The sequence below is a fragment of the Micrasema longulum genome, unplaced genomic scaffold (genome assembly GCF_059751315.1).
Source record: "Micrasema longulum isolate JH-2025_06_02 unplaced genomic scaffold, ASM5975131v1 h1tg001462l, whole genome shotgun sequence".
NCBI classification, from domain to species: Eukaryota; Metazoa; Arthropoda; class Insecta; order Trichoptera; family Brachycentridae; genus Micrasema; species Micrasema longulum.
In genome coordinates this window covers 173,821-189,289 of record NW_028278648.1, presented here as the reverse complement: position 1 = coordinate 189,289, position 15,469 = coordinate 173,821, and the positions used below count along the sequence as shown (strand labels likewise).

The window sequence follows — 15,469 nt, the reverse complement described above, 5'->3', positions numbered from 1 at the left end:
AGTGGAAGTTGAAGGGCTCTGTGAAATATTTTTTTTTTCAATTTTTGAAATTTAGCGAGTATTTAATTTCCATTCCTACTCAGAACCACACTTAAAAAAGTTATATAATTGATGTTGGCCTAGTAAAAAGCAACGATATAAAATGTCGCCTGCTGCCAGGGACTGTAGAATCAATATTGCAGTATTACGTCAATATTAAGTCAGAAAAAATATATATAAATATAAATATAAATTGAAGCACCGCATAAAATGTAAGAAAAACATATCTGTTATCTATTATACGCAAAAAAATTCCGGTTGATGCCGCCCGTCAATTAATAAATGCGTTTGTAGTGTCTAGAGTCGATTATTGTAATGGTATCTATGCAGGTCTACCAACGAACAAAATGACTCGCCTACAATCTGTATTGAATGCCGCAGCGAGACTTATTTTCGGAATCTCTAAGTTCAGCCATATCACTCCACTACTTCGGGAACTACACTGGCTACGTTTTCCACTGAGGGTCGAATACAAACTCCGTTGGCTTATGTATAAGTCACTGCACAGCTCTGCTCCGGAATATCTAAGGGAGCTATGCATTCCAGATGAACTAGCTGACAGGCGTCTAACGCTTAGATCGGCTACGTCTACGGCGAGAGGAAAAGTTATTAAACCTCTACGCAACAACGCACTAAATTTAGTGAACGCGCATTTGCGGTCGCAGGCCCTATGGCATGGAATGCTCTCCCAGCAGAGGTGCGAGGCTGTGAAAGTGAAGTAATGTTTCGGAAAAAGCTTAAAACCCACTTGTTCTTTAAATCATTTGAATAAATCCGTAGCATGTGACAACAAAATAAATTGTTTTAATTAAATTACAAATTTAAAAGAATCACTATGTAAAGCGCTCTTGAGGTATTTTGTTACGAAAATGGCCCTATATAAGTTATCCATAATAATAATAATTATTATATTTCGAAAAACCATTATAAAATTTACTTTTTTTGTTGCTGCATATCCCCATTCCAGAACGTCCTGACGAGACCCAAGCGAAATATGGCAACCCTATGTTAATCTTGGAAATCGTCCATAAATTTGGAAATCTTTTAATATAATGCTATCGAAAGGGTACAAAATAAATTCTTGCGTTTTAAAAATTATAAATTGAAAATACCCGTAGAATCCTTAAATTATGATTTCCTTAGAAATGAAATGAGATTACTTGAAGTGTCTGATCGTAGGGTTATAGCTGATTTGTTATTCTTATTTAAAATAATGAAATCTATAACTGACAGCCCTGCTCTGCTTGAACTAATTCAAATTCGAATACCTGGTAGGTTCACAAGAAGTAAAAAAATATTTTTTTGCAACAATTCGCGGACAAACTTCGAAATGCACTCACCTATACCCAGTACCCAGGATACAAAGGTATGGAAATGAATTAAAACAAAAATTCGATATTTTCAATACAAATTCTGTTCAAGAATCAAAACGAACTCTCACTCGTTATTTAATAGAAAACTAATGGATTTATTTTAAAATATATTATTAAATTTAACTTTGTTTCCTGGAACACGTGATTTTTTTATTTCTTTATTTAACATGTTAGACATAATTTTAAATTGTACATTGGTGGATTTATTGCAAAATGGCAACTTCTTCAACCAACTGATGATGATGATTTCACTAAATAAAGGTATTATTTAGTCATTTAAGTTTTTTTATTTTTGTTTTATTGCTCAAAAAACTTATTATCTAACTTATTGTTATCTAGTTATTCTCAACTTTACCGTGTTATATTTATATTTAGAACATAAGCTTTTCTCATGGCTATTGTTATCTTTTATTTAAAAATGTTATGTTTCTTTTTTACTTTTTGTTTTGTATGTTCACTAATTTTTTTAGTTTTAAATATTCTATTATTTCATACAATTATGGTGGTTATTTGTTACCTACTAAACGTCGGGTTATGTCAACTGCCTAGTAGGTTCCACATAAATTGCTAAATATTTATCCGCGTTGATATCGTTCCATAAAAATCTTCTCGTGAGAATGTTTTTTACTTCACGCTCGTTTTGGATAAATCTTCAGACTAACATGGTATGTCCGTTGGTCCCTTTTTCTCTTATATTACTCAAATTACATACATTAATATTGTTTTTATAAATCAAATTTCTCTTTTGAAGTTTGTATTACTACTAAAATCGCTTTAATGAAATTTTATCGACTTCTCTTGGTTTAAAATCTTCTCCTTATATTGCTTTTTCAAATTTTAAAGATTACTTGCTATACTTGTTATTCCTTCTTTATTTTTTCTTTTTTCTCTTTTCTCTGCTGCATTGGCATGTTTTTATACTTTTAAACTACTTTTAATTACTTATATTATATATGTAAATAAAATCAATATATTGCTGCTCTTGCTATAATGTGTCATTAATTTTGAAGATGTTTTTTAAATTGACCTAAATTTACTGTCTTATATTTCACTTAAAGATTCTTCTCATCGTTTCTTTGAATCCCTTAAAATAAATATGTGTATATTTATGTTTTTCCTTTTTTTTAAAAAATGTTATTACTATTTTATTTTACATTTACTGAGCATGTTTTTCATTCTTTATTTCAATTCTTAATTACACTTACAAATTTTCTTCATTTTTAATATTATTTCCATTTGTAAATACTCACTACAAACTACAAACTTTAAAATATCTTTTTTCACTTAAATTTTAATTTTTAAACAACTTTCATTTATGTTTTTCTTTTTCCTTCTCTTTTTTATACTTTCATAATTAACCTTACATATAATTGCTTTATAATATGGAAACTTCACTGGTCCATTAGAATTAAGTCTAATTGTGTAAAATATTAAACTTTGTAACTGTACTGTATGTTTCCTAAATAAAAGAAAATAAAAATATAATTTTTAAAAAAGTAATGCACAGATAGAGTAAAAGATTGTACTTACAGTTTTATTATCTTTTAATAATACAAAAGACACAATATATAAACTTAACTAAACTTAATATAATAGAGAATGGAAATTCTTAAAAATAACTCAAGGAATCTAATTTGCAAAACGTAAAATAAAGCAGTTAAGAAAAGGTATGAAATCGTAACAATTAAAATTAAATCAAGTTTTTGTCTTAAGAACGTGTATCACCGAACACAGCTAAAACGTTTCTCGTCCTGTCCGTCGCTCGGACCTGGCGCGCGACGTCGCGTGTGACGTCTATAGTGTTGCCACACTATGTACTACATAATTATTGTGCACTGCTGTGATTATTTCTGTAAATTATTTTTTTTTGTAAAAGGTTCTTTGAACCGTTGATGTATTAATAAATAAATAAATAATATGATTTTTTTTCTTTTCAGACACAAAGTCGACAGCATTAAGTGTGGATTATATGAATCAGCCGTCTTATAGTGCAGAAGTACAACTAGAGTGTGAATACGAAGCGCGAAACAATAAACTTTGTAATACCGACAAAAAAACGTTTGCATGCTCAGAATGTAGTTACACAACTCCGGCCAAGCATCATTTAAAAGAGCACATGTTGACACATACTGGCGATAAACCGTTCGCATGCTCACAATGTAATTATGCGACTTATAAAAAATGTCATTTAAAAAGGCACATGTTCACACATACTGGCGAGAAACCGTTTAAGTGTACGGAATGTAACTATACAACATCACAAAAGAGTGTTATTAAAAATCACATGTTTAAACACACTCACCAGAAGCTATTCGTATGCTCAGAATGTAACTATTCAACGCCATTAAAAAGCGAAATTAAGGTTCACGTATTTGTGCATACTGATGAAAAATCGTTCGCATGCTCTAAATGTAATTTTACAGCATCACGAGAAAAAGCTCTCACAAGTCACATGTTTAAACATACTGGCCAGAAACCGTTTGCATGCTCAGTATGTAATTATACATTTTCGCGAAAGTGTGATTTAAACCGGCACATGTTAGTACATACTGGCGAGAAACCGTTCGCATGCCCAGAATGTAATTATACAGCATCAACTAAAACTCATATTAAAAATCACATGTTTAAACATACCGGCGAGAAACCGTTCGCATGCACAGTATGTAATTATACGTTTTCAAAAAAATGTGAATTATATCGGCACATGTTACAACATACTGGTGAGAAACCGTTCGCTTGTTCGGAATGTAATTTTGCAACCTCGTGGAAAGCTGCTCTTCAAAGGCACACATTAATACATACTGAGGAAAAACGGTTCGCATGCTCTGAATGTAATTATACAGCATCACAGAAAAGTGCTCTTATAATTCACATATTTAAACATACTGGAGAGAAACCTTTTGCATGTTCAGTATGTAATTATACGTTTGCACGAAAGGCGGATTTAAATCGGCACATGCTTAAACATACTGGGGAGAGACCGTTCGCATGCTCAGAATGTAGTTATACGGCATCTAAGAAAAATCATATTACAAATCACATGTTTAAACACACTGGCGAGAAACCGTTTGCATGCTCAGTATGTAGTTATACGTTTTCAAGAAAGTGTGACTTAAATCGGCACATGTTTCAACACACTGGTGAGAAACCGTTTGCTTGCTCGGAATGTAATTTTGCAACCTCATGGAAAGGTGCTCTTAAAAGGCACACGTTGATACACACTGACGAGAAACGATCTACTTGTTCTGAATGAAGGTATGCAGCATCAAGAAAAAAACACATTTAAATAATTTTTTAACGGAATAACCCGCGAAGCATATATTTTAGGGGCTTGTCAGCTGGTGGAAAAGGGTGATATAGATGGAAGTTCTAAAAATACACACTTACGGTTTTTTTTTACAAAAGGGCACCATATGAACAATTTTTCATATATAATAATAATAACAACACCCTTGTCGTTGATACAAACTGGCGAGAAAATTTGCAGTTTACAATGGAGTCCTGGTACCGACCATTATGCATGCAAGCAATGTATAGAATGGAAAAACAAGAATGAAAGTACGGTGAATATTAGCGAAATACGATATCTTAGACGAATGTGCTGTAAAACCTTGTACGAGACTGTGTACAAATGTCGAGATCCGTACGTCATGTTAGGGTGAGATGAGCTTTATCGACAATATCAAGAAAGGAGTTCTGCTTTGGTTTGGAAATATATAGCGAATGGACAGCGAAAGAGGGATTAAAAACATTTACGATGCGAATGTTGATGAATGCAGAAATCAAGAGAAAGACCCAACAAATACTATAGGATGCACAAGTCAAAAGTCGGAATAATCGGCGGGCGTACATGAGAATATGTATTTTATTTTATTTCTATTATGAAAAACAAAAGATGTTATACAAAAAATGAAATGAAAAAAGTAGTATATATATCTAGTTAGAGTTTTTCGCAAATATAATGATATAACATATAGCACAATGATGAGAAAAGCATATAATATTAAAAAAGAAAAAAAAGCACTGTAAGTAGGTTGGGGGTGAGGAAAAAAAGTGGAGGAGGGGAGGAAAAGATTTTTTTAAACATACTTGACCAACTCGAAATTTACTTACGATAATAACACAAAAAATATATTAAAAGTTAAAAGGTAAATAAATTGACTACGCACTGACAGCTGTTTCATTTTATAGTATTTTAAAAAGTTTTTTGAAGTAACAAAGCTAAGTGTTAAAAATATCTGAATGGGGACAAAGCAAGTTGAATTTAGAGCAGCTGCGATAGATAGATAATTTTTGAATATTTTTTTTTTAAGGAAGTCGATTTTTATTTGAAAAAAAGTGTGTTGACTTAATGGGACAATTATTTATCGAAATACGCTGTTAGAGATAAGAACTAGGTCTCTATAAAATTGTTTAAAATTTTGAAAAGGAAAGACACCAGTGCCTCGATTATGAACGCTGTCTTCATCTGTATATATCGAGACAGTATACTTAACTTCTGTATCTTACTTCGGTATGCGCTGCCTACTTGTAATATCGACATCATATGATCGAAACAAGCCAATGGAATGACCGCAAACAATTAGTACATGTTCCTCCCTAATGTGCCAAATGTACCGAAATCAAATCGAAATAATTTTTTTAAAGGTTGCTCATAGATTAGACTTTTTGGGCAAAATATCCATCCAGGGCAAAATTGGACGGTTTCGCGGTACAAAGTACTAACATGCCGTAAAGCGATGCTCCCACGATATAACAAACTACATCTTAGCTTTTATTAAGATTCACGTTTATTCACGAATTTCGCTCGTCACGGGCGGTGTTTGCTTTTCAAAAATGCACGGTCTGACGTGGTATTACCATACTTGAATTTTGACGTACCAAAAAATATTAATTGAACCCGTGCTTAGTTACGCGCTGCTTAAATGAGATGGAGAAAATTTATCTTCAACTATTTTTTTATTTTTTTTATCTTTTTATTTTCTTTTATTTAGGAAACATACAGTACAGTTACAAATGGTGGAAATATTAATGGAATAGCATTCTTTTTTAATTTAGGTTTCTTTAGTAGGTATATTCTTGATAAAGATATTCCATATTCTTTAAAATATTTCCTCTTCGTACACAAAATCATGTTTTTGAAAATGGTCTTTACCGACCTGAAATATAGGACAATAAATCATTGATAATTCATATAACTTTAGGTAAACATCTGAAACAACCGATTTAAAAGCTGATACTAAGTGAAGTGGTTTTACAAAGTTTGTGTGGCTCCAAGCGATAGCTTACGCCAACGCCAGGGGTGCTATTTCAGTGTTAAATCGATTGACGCAAGTTTTTGGTTATCCAGTGAGAGCGATTAGCGACAGAGGAACTGAGTTTACTGGTCGAGAGTTTAGCGAGTATCGTGATGGATTGAACATTAAGCATGTGAAAAATGCGGTGGCTTCTCCTAGGGCCAATGGCCAAGTGCGACCAAACCGCACTATTCTAACATCAACAGCTCACATGCGTAAAGAACAAAAAGGGAGAAACAAATACTTTCCTGAAGTTCAGTTGTTGTGTACTCAGCTGTTAAGTCAAGGGACTCGAAAGACTTCATTAAAGCTTTTATGTGGCTCGCGACCGCGATTGGCGAGAGATTTATAAAGTCCAGTTTGCACTGCTTTTGATGTTACTGCAAATAGAGAGAGCGCAGCTAGAAAAATTCACGAGAAATCGTCGCGCACGAAATCACGGCATGATCAACGTCGCCGATTTACTAAGCCATTTGCAGTGGGAACGTTACTTTTAATCGAAAGAAAGATTTTAAGGCCTGGATTGACTAGCGGCAAGCTAGATCTTGGATATGCAGGGCCATACAAAATTACTGCTGTCTTGCATTTTGATAGATATGAGGTAACCTTAACTAACTAGGGAAAGAGGCAGTATAAAAATGTAATTGCCAGAGATAAAATGAAAAAAATGGTGTTCGAGAGATATAGCTTTGTCAGCTGAAGAATGGTCATAACCATTCTAGAAAATACCTAGAAAAATATATTTGCCTTCGGGGCTAAAATTATAAAATATTTGCCTTCGGGGCACAATTTCAGTCTTCGGGCACAATATCCCTATATTTGTCTCCGGGGCTACAAACATTTGCCTTTGGGGCCGAAATTATAAAATATTTTCCTTCGGGGCACAATTTCACTCTTTCGGGATGAAATTATAAAATATTTGCCAAATTCAGTCTTCGGGCACAATATCAAAGTATTTGCCTCCAGGGCTACAAATATTTGCCTTCGGGACTGAAATTATAAAACACTGGCCTTCGGGGCACAATTTCACTCTTTCTGGATGAATTTAGAAAATATTTGCCTTAGGGGCGCAATTTCAGTCTTCAGGCACATCATCAATATATTTGCCTTCGGGGCACAATAATATTTGCCTTCGGGGCACAATTTCAGTCTTCGGGCACAATTTTATAATGTTTGCCTTCTGGGCTATTGAGATTTTTTTATTAGGTTTCAAGACCTATAAATTAAGGCTTAAGGAACCAGCACTGGTGACTTACGAGGGAAAAAATATTTTTAACAAAAAGAGCAAATCATCTTCAGAAGATTGGGTTGGAATAGTTATAATTTGATTGATTAATGTATTTTGTTATTGTATAATTTCTTTAAAATATATATGAATTTCAAGTAATTAATAATGTGTACAGTACGAGTATGTTAATATTTCATACTCGATTTATTTTTATTTATTTTTTTTCTAAGCACTCTTTATACCACATATATGTAAATGGCAGAAATGCCGTATATAAATAAATAAATTAGTAAGTAATTAATATTTCAAATAAAAATATTACTTTATTGAAGAACACTGTATTTCTCCTACTTCGTCCATACACAGAAGTATTTTTTTCGGTTTGGCTTTTTTTTAAATCGATTTTATCGGAATGTGCTCCGAGTCACTGTCCCATATTTGATGTACAACGACGATATATTATAATTATTCCAGGGGTGGTATTCTGAACCACTCTCGTGGGCCTCTCTACCTCGTTAAAATCATTTTGGTATCCTGAACGAATCTCGTAATAGGTATCGTTAAAACCACGCATGCGCACAGCATACGAATAAACTAACCTTGTAAATCTGGCAAACGTCAAACATGCGACCCGCGAGATGTTTTGTTTTTAAAAATGTATGTTTATTTTTTATTGTGAGCTACTAAATTGACAATTAAATATATTGCGTCATCTGTAAAAACTCAAAAGACGCCATTATACAAATTACGACAAATCCATTTGTGGTCATAAATTGGAGGTTCGTAAGTTTTTTTAAATTTGTCTGGACATTTTTAGTCTTTGTCAAAAATAACGGAGTTAATACAGGTAAGTACTCGTAATTAATACATTGAATCAATTAAAACACGTCATATACTGTCAAAATATTAGTCAGATCGATTTGAGGTCTTTTTTCCTCGATCCAGATCTGGCACAGTTTGAGTATGTCAGTCGGTGTTGATTATATTTCAACACTAAATTCGTTTCTAATTTATATTAATTATTAATTTATATATATACATACATTATCGTACGAAACTCGGGATACACATTTAATGCATCTTAATCATGCTATAAAGGTTCCTAAAGATTGCCATATTGAAGCTAATTGAATGACAAGACGATGCATTGATTGATTATTTAGTATTCCCAAAGACATACGGTCGGCTTTTGTACTTTCTACTTTTGCGTAATTCACTATTTCACACATTTAAATAAATTATGTTTTTTACAGATTTTTATCAATAATGCTAAAATTATTCGCTTGCATGCAGGTGCTCCCTCGGCTAACTAGTGATAACTATGTTAAGATAATATGTTATGAGGAAAATAATGAATCAGGTCATTAAGGAAACTGACAAGGAAGGTGTGCCTACATTAAGACAATTTCAGTAGAATTATAATATATGGAACGCAATAAGCAATATTGGATACTTGTGGGCTGAAATAAAAAATGAAAGGTTCCTGTAAACAATTATGCCCGCAAACGATGGATTTTATGAATTTTGAAGAAACTCTGGAAACTATCACAGATGATATAGTATAGGACTTCAACAATGAAGATGTTAATGAGTTAATTGAATATCACTCACAACCTCTGTCAAATGAATGCTTAATTGCAACAACTGGTAAATGAAATACGCAGTTAATGTAAGGAAGAACAATTACATGCAAGAACAATTTTTGCTCAAATTACAATTGTAGCTGTAAGGTTTAAATATCAAATCAAAATGCATATAAATTTTAAATCCTTATTTTCAGATTTGATGTCACAATCTCTGAATGTGTGAGTACAAAATGAACCTGTGCAAGATCTGTTTGTTTGATCCCATATTGTTGAAATATACTTATTCTTCTGACATTCTCAATTACTAAAAGGTGTCAAACCAAAATATAAAGTAACTAATTATTTTCATTAAGGTTGTGTAAGGTATCTCATCATTTCCCTATCCTCACCGTGTGGCGCATCAAATGCAGCATATTTCATCATCAGTTACATGAAGGTAAGGTGATCAATCTTACACTTCAGGTGCTATTCCAGGGACTGAAACATTGCAGTGAACCTCAAGAATAAATATTTTCTGTTGATCCTGCCAGGAATCGAACTTGAGACCTCAAGCACGGTCGGCGAACGCTCCGACTACTACCTTACAAGGCAGACATATCTCTACCCAATTTCCTTTTCCAGAATTTACATAAGAGTTGCAGTAAAGCCGAAAACGCTCGTCCAGGGCTCTGCTTTCATTTTTCAAACAGGTCTGTTTCCTTTGTCAGCTTGGACACGGACAAAGGGTATGCAATATTATGTTACCCAGAGTTTGAGTTCATTGTTGGTTGCCATAAAGGAATAATAGAGCATAATATATTTAATCAATTTATTCTAAATTTGTTGCAACAGAGAGGGAAAACATTTTTGAGAAGGGAATATGGAAGTATGGGCATTTACAGGGCTTATGACCTGTCATTGGCTGGTTTAAGCTGCCACTTTACTTATTGTGTTTAAACATCCAAATTTCCTCAACTCTTCCATCTGTTGACTTTTGTGAAGTAAAAGAGCTGAAACCTTTATCATGTGGGTGAGATTCATCCATCCAGCAACAAATTTAGATTGGAATAACTCCCTAGGTAGGAAATCCAGTCAGTCCGCAAAATTTAGACATACTCAAAACATTGTTGAATTAACTAACTGGTAAAAGAAGAAGTATAAGAATTGGAAAATTGTTTTTTTAGGTGTTGCCTAGTAGGTGATTTCAGCCGGATGATATGAATGACAGGTCATAAGCTCTGTAAATGCCTAGACTTCCATATTCCCTTCTCAAAAATGTTTTCCCTCTCTGTTGCAACAAATTGAATTTTATTAAATTATTTCTCCCTAGGGAGGAAATCCAGCCAGTCCGCAAGTATTTGGACGTACTCATAACATTGTTTTATTTATTTTCACTATGGTACCATATCCATAAAGTCTGTATTATTTTTTTTTTAAATGTTATGTTGAATATGCATATTAACATTTAAGATTGTTTTTATTTTATTTTTTATGGCTTACAAATAATGAACAATACAATAAATTGGTATAATATCACAATTTGTTATGTTTAGAAATTTTTCATGAATTAAATGTGAATACAACATGCACAAATAATTAATAAAGTTAAAAAAAAAAACTTTTTTTTAATCGACTAAATTTAATTTTTGTAACTTTTTATAATTTTTATGTGTATATAACATTTTATTTGGACTTTAATATTGTTATTTTAATTTCACTAGATTTTTTCCCCTATGCTTATTATTATGGCATAACACGGCAACAGCCTAAAAAAAATCAGTACATTAATATGTAAACTGTGAATCAATTGAGTTAAATCGGGTTGTGATCCTATGACTATCGTCATGGACTCACGGCTCAAAGGTCCGTGGTTAGAATCCCATTCCATCCCAACTTGATTCCTATTTTCTAATAGAGAGTTATTTACAACTCGTCGAAAATGGCCCTCAAAATTAAATGTTTAAGTAAATCATAAGAACACAAATCTCTTTTAAAAAAATATATAGTGAATTTTTATACCGTAGAATAAATAAATGCAGGTAATCATCATCATCATTTCAATTCCGCACCTAATTGCATAGGGCACTGCATTGGTACACCAATCGCAGCGTATCTTGATCTTTTTGTTACTTAAAGAAAAAATGATCAATCGTACGCTTGGGGTGCCAGTCAAGGGACTATGAAATATTGTACTGTAAAATCACCTTTTAAAATAAATATTTCATGTCTACCATGTCAGGAACTGAACCTGAGACCTCTTGCATGATAAGCAAACGCTTTGAGAGGATGTGAGAATACATTTTCTTGTAACAAAAGGTAATATAAATAAAAATAATTTCAAATGTACTGTTTTCGTAAAACTAACTAACTAAAACTAAAGTAAATACAATTCTTGGCCAGAGCCCTTATTTCTCCCGGTGAAAGTGATCACATTAAGGTTCCTTATATTTAGAATATGTGTTTAAATATTTATGTGTGAGATATGACTATATTTTAATTACGTGTGAAAAGGAAACTAAAACACCAAAATATTTTTTCAATAACAGTACTTGCACTGTAGTTTATAAGTTTTTAGGTATAAAATAATAAAAAAAAACTACAAAAAACTAACTAGAATTTAGCTAATGCTCTACATTTGTGAGAAAAGGTTTGAGTGTTTGATGAAGTTGTTGTAGACTCATTTCTGTAGTCCGCTTTTCTGCTCTGCCACATATTTACTCCCATTTTCTCAGATGATCATAAAGGTGTTAAAAATTGACACCAAATTGCAACATTCGATATTTCCTCTTTGCTAAAAATAAAAAAACAAAAAATTATATAATTTACAATACATTTTTAATTACATTTATTACAAAATGACATACTAAAATAAGCACTTAAAATGGTAAAATATATCTTATTTAGGTTAGTTGGAAGTTATTCATCAGGTATTGCAATAAACCTGCCAATATACATATTTTTGTATATTGTACTAAAGTTCATCGGTACACGCAAAAATCAAACACCTTAATTATTCCGCATATTGTTAAACCTTTTAAAAAGAAAACTTTGAAGGCTATATTTTGTGATTTATATGTTTTATTTCTCAGAGCAAATTATTATGCAGTAAAGGTAATATTTTTAAAGTTGTCTGTAGGTATTGTGATTATGATATTGCAATTCAAATATGTGTAAGCTGATTAATTCTAAATATTCAAAATGATATAAGCGATGTCATATGTAATGGTATAACTTTGTATTTTCCAAATTTCCTTTTGTTAGGACATGCCAACGTGAGCTGTAGAGAAAATATTTAATATAATATGAATTTTAAACTAATACAAGATATTTTAATAGTACTTACTTCATTTTTTAAAAATTCTTATGTACTTTGGCTCTTAATCTGTTTGGTAATAAAAAAACATTTGAAAAAATAACAAATTGGGTATTATTTAAAGCAAATCTAATAAATAGTTTAATATGGAAATAAATGATGATTGATATTTAAATATACAAATGTATAATAACTGTGTAGGTAGTGATATTTCATTGTTTTTACAACATCTTTAATACCCAGACTGGTATCTTAACTATAAAAATACATATATTACAATTTATATAATAATAACTGAAGTATTGTATCCTTTTTTATTTAGATTTATCTTTATAATAAAGATATCAGTCAAAAGGTGTAGCGACGAATCTTGCTACTGATTATTTCAGATTTGTGAATTTAAGTACCACTTATCTTTCATTTTTTAGTAAATTACAATTTAAAATGAGAATTTTCAAGAGTGCAAAAAAAACTTGAATTACTTAATAAACAACGTGTCCCACCTCCAAGCAGATGACGAATATATCCTATAGTTTGATATCCATATATTCCATTACAGCATAAATTTAAATAGCCAATCGATATCGTCCCTTCGAAGGATCCGCTTTCCTGGTTTAATATAATCTGAAAAAATACACTTATAAAGGTTAAATTATTTACAGATGTTCTAAAAGAGAATGAGATTTTTTTTAGAAGATAATATCATTAAAAGTCTAGACATTTATAGAGCTTACTATTTACTACTATTATTATTAATATTGATATAATATTTGTTTTAGTACAAAGGTATATTTAAACACCACTATTCATAACATAAATTATATTATATTACAATAACCTTAATAATATTGTATCCTTTTTATAACACATGCTGTGAGCTATTATAAAGGGTGATGGGTTTAGCGAAATTAAATATCTTATGTGTATGCATGTCCTATTGTCTTTCATTGTTTCTTAATAAACATTTGTAATTTTTCACGTCTCCGAGGGAGTTTGTCGTTACAAGATTCTCTTACTTTTTTAAAATATTATTTTCTGGATATTATGTATACCTGTGTTATTTTTATAAATAACCTAATTTTACCTTTTTATTTTCATTATTTCTATATGTGTGAATTAAGATGTTCTATATGAATAAATCAAATTGAAATACCACCACTAAACCACTAATAATAGCCAAGAATTCCTGGCTGCGGCAGCCATTAGAACGCGTTTGACGTGCACTGCAGCCAGAACGAGACAAAGCAAATGTATGTGACTGCCTCAGTCTCCACGCACTTGTCGTAGCAGCCAGAAGTATTTTATGAAACGAATTTGCAATGACTTTCGATACAGAAGATCCATAAAATAATTTTGAAATGAACCCTTTCAAGTAAAGGATGAATTCAATATCTTCTTTTTGGTTTGCGTTTCTTACGAGATAAAATGTAAACAAAAACATCTTCCACATCCATTTTATTTGGACTGGCCGTCAGGCTGGCTGCTTTAACTGGCTGCGCAAAATTTTGACTGCGGCAGCCAGGCTGCCTAGTGGGCGGGAAGCCTAATTATCAAAAAAAAAAAAAATGGGAACATAAAAGCTGTTAATGCGATTTTAACCAAACGAAAATACCGCTGAAACGATATGTATTTACATACATAATAATTATTTACATTACGAATATCAACAATTAAAACTAAAAGTTCGCAGTAGCGGTATTGCAGTACCACTGCGGATATGGTAATACTTCAAAAGTTGAAAAAATCAGCACACATGCATGAGATTTTGTATGACTGCAAACGCATGTGTGTTGTATATCCTCTGGCCGTCCCGGGAAAACGGCTTGGTGGTTTGTTTATTTTTTACTAACACTAGCTTATTCTTAACCTTTTACAATTTATAAATATTATAATGATTACCAACTTGAGAAAAAACTCGTAAGGTAGGTTTAAACCGTACACAATATATAAGTTTGATTAAAATACCGAATTAGATAAACATACCTTCAAATGATGATTCCTGTTGTCGCGCAAGATGTACATTTAGGGACGCTGTGGTTCGTATGCAAGTTTCTATAGAGTACAGTAGGTATTTCACAGAGGTTCTATAAAAATAAACAAAATCCCTAAGGACATGTAGATCCGGGGCATACTTATCATTTACAAAAGTAGTTGAACTGTCACTGTATGTTTGTTTATGTTTTGCATTGTTGCAATATAAAAAGTACAGTTTGGCGTGTAGAAAAAATAAATACCCCACATGGCAAACGTTATAAATTTTCATCAGGATAGCAAAAGCGTTATATTTTGTAATAGGTATATTCATCTCGTCAGTGACGCATGCGCACGAGTATTTTTTCTCATTTTCGCCACTCACGCTGTTGCGGGTAGATATCGAACTATGAAACGTCAATTATAAAACCGTCTAAATAACGAGAAATAACGATTGAGGTTTGGTAAATTTAACATAATTAAGTATTTTGGGTCATTCTTAAGGTCACAATAATGTTTCTATTGAGAATCATTATTTTTGGTTTTATGTGTTCGAATTCATTTACGTAATTTGACATGTAATCATCAGAATTGCCATATAGAATACCAAGTTTAACCGCGTTCAAAAAATAAAAATCCCTAAATTACACCACGTTATATTCTCGTCCGAAAGTCGAGATCAT

At 32.0% G+C, this 15,469-nt stretch overlaps 1 protein-coding gene and 2 long non-coding RNA genes across 5 annotated transcripts; 2 read left to right on the top strand and 1 right to left on the bottom strand.

Annotated features, from left to right (window-relative positions):
- The first annotated feature begins 3,355 nt into the window (after positions 1-3,355).
- Positions 3,356-5,584, top strand: LOC148275314 (uncharacterized). The gene has a single exon (XM_088235885.1). It carries the CDS (start codon positions 3,382-3,384, stop codon positions 4,663-4,665), a length of 1,284 nt encoding a protein of 427 aa, XP_088092011.1. The 5' UTR covers positions 3,356-3,381; the 3' UTR covers positions 4,666-5,584.
- Positions 5,585-8,458: 2,874 nt separating this feature from the next.
- Positions 8,459-11,985, top strand: LOC148275313 (uncharacterized). 2 transcript variants are annotated; one of them, XR_015824063.1, is made up of 2 exons: positions 8,459-8,716; positions 9,191-11,985. It is a non-coding gene; the product is annotated as an uncharacterized LOC148275313 (long non-coding RNA). The 2 variants fall into 2 exon arrangements; XR_015824062.1 differs by having other exon boundaries at positions 8,459-8,784.
- A 46-nt stretch (positions 11,986-12,031) lies between these two features.
- LOC148275312 (uncharacterized) lies at positions 12,032-15,357 on the bottom strand. 2 transcript variants are annotated; one of them, XR_015824060.1, is made up of 3 exons: positions 14,799-15,357; positions 13,319-13,439; positions 12,032-12,293 (listed from the first exon to the last, which is right to left on the bottom strand). It is a non-coding gene; the product is annotated as an uncharacterized LOC148275312 (long non-coding RNA). The 2 variants fall into 2 exon arrangements; XR_015824061.1 differs by having other exon boundaries at positions 13,298-13,439; positions 14,799-15,168.
- Between the last annotated feature and the right edge of the window lie 112 nt (positions 15,358-15,469).

Bases quoted from the DNA above. Each gene is read 5' to 3' on its own strand.
- LOC148275314 (XM_088235885.1), top strand. From the start codon at position 3,382: ATGAATCAGCCGTCTTATAGTGCAGAAGTACAACTAGAGTGTGAATAC.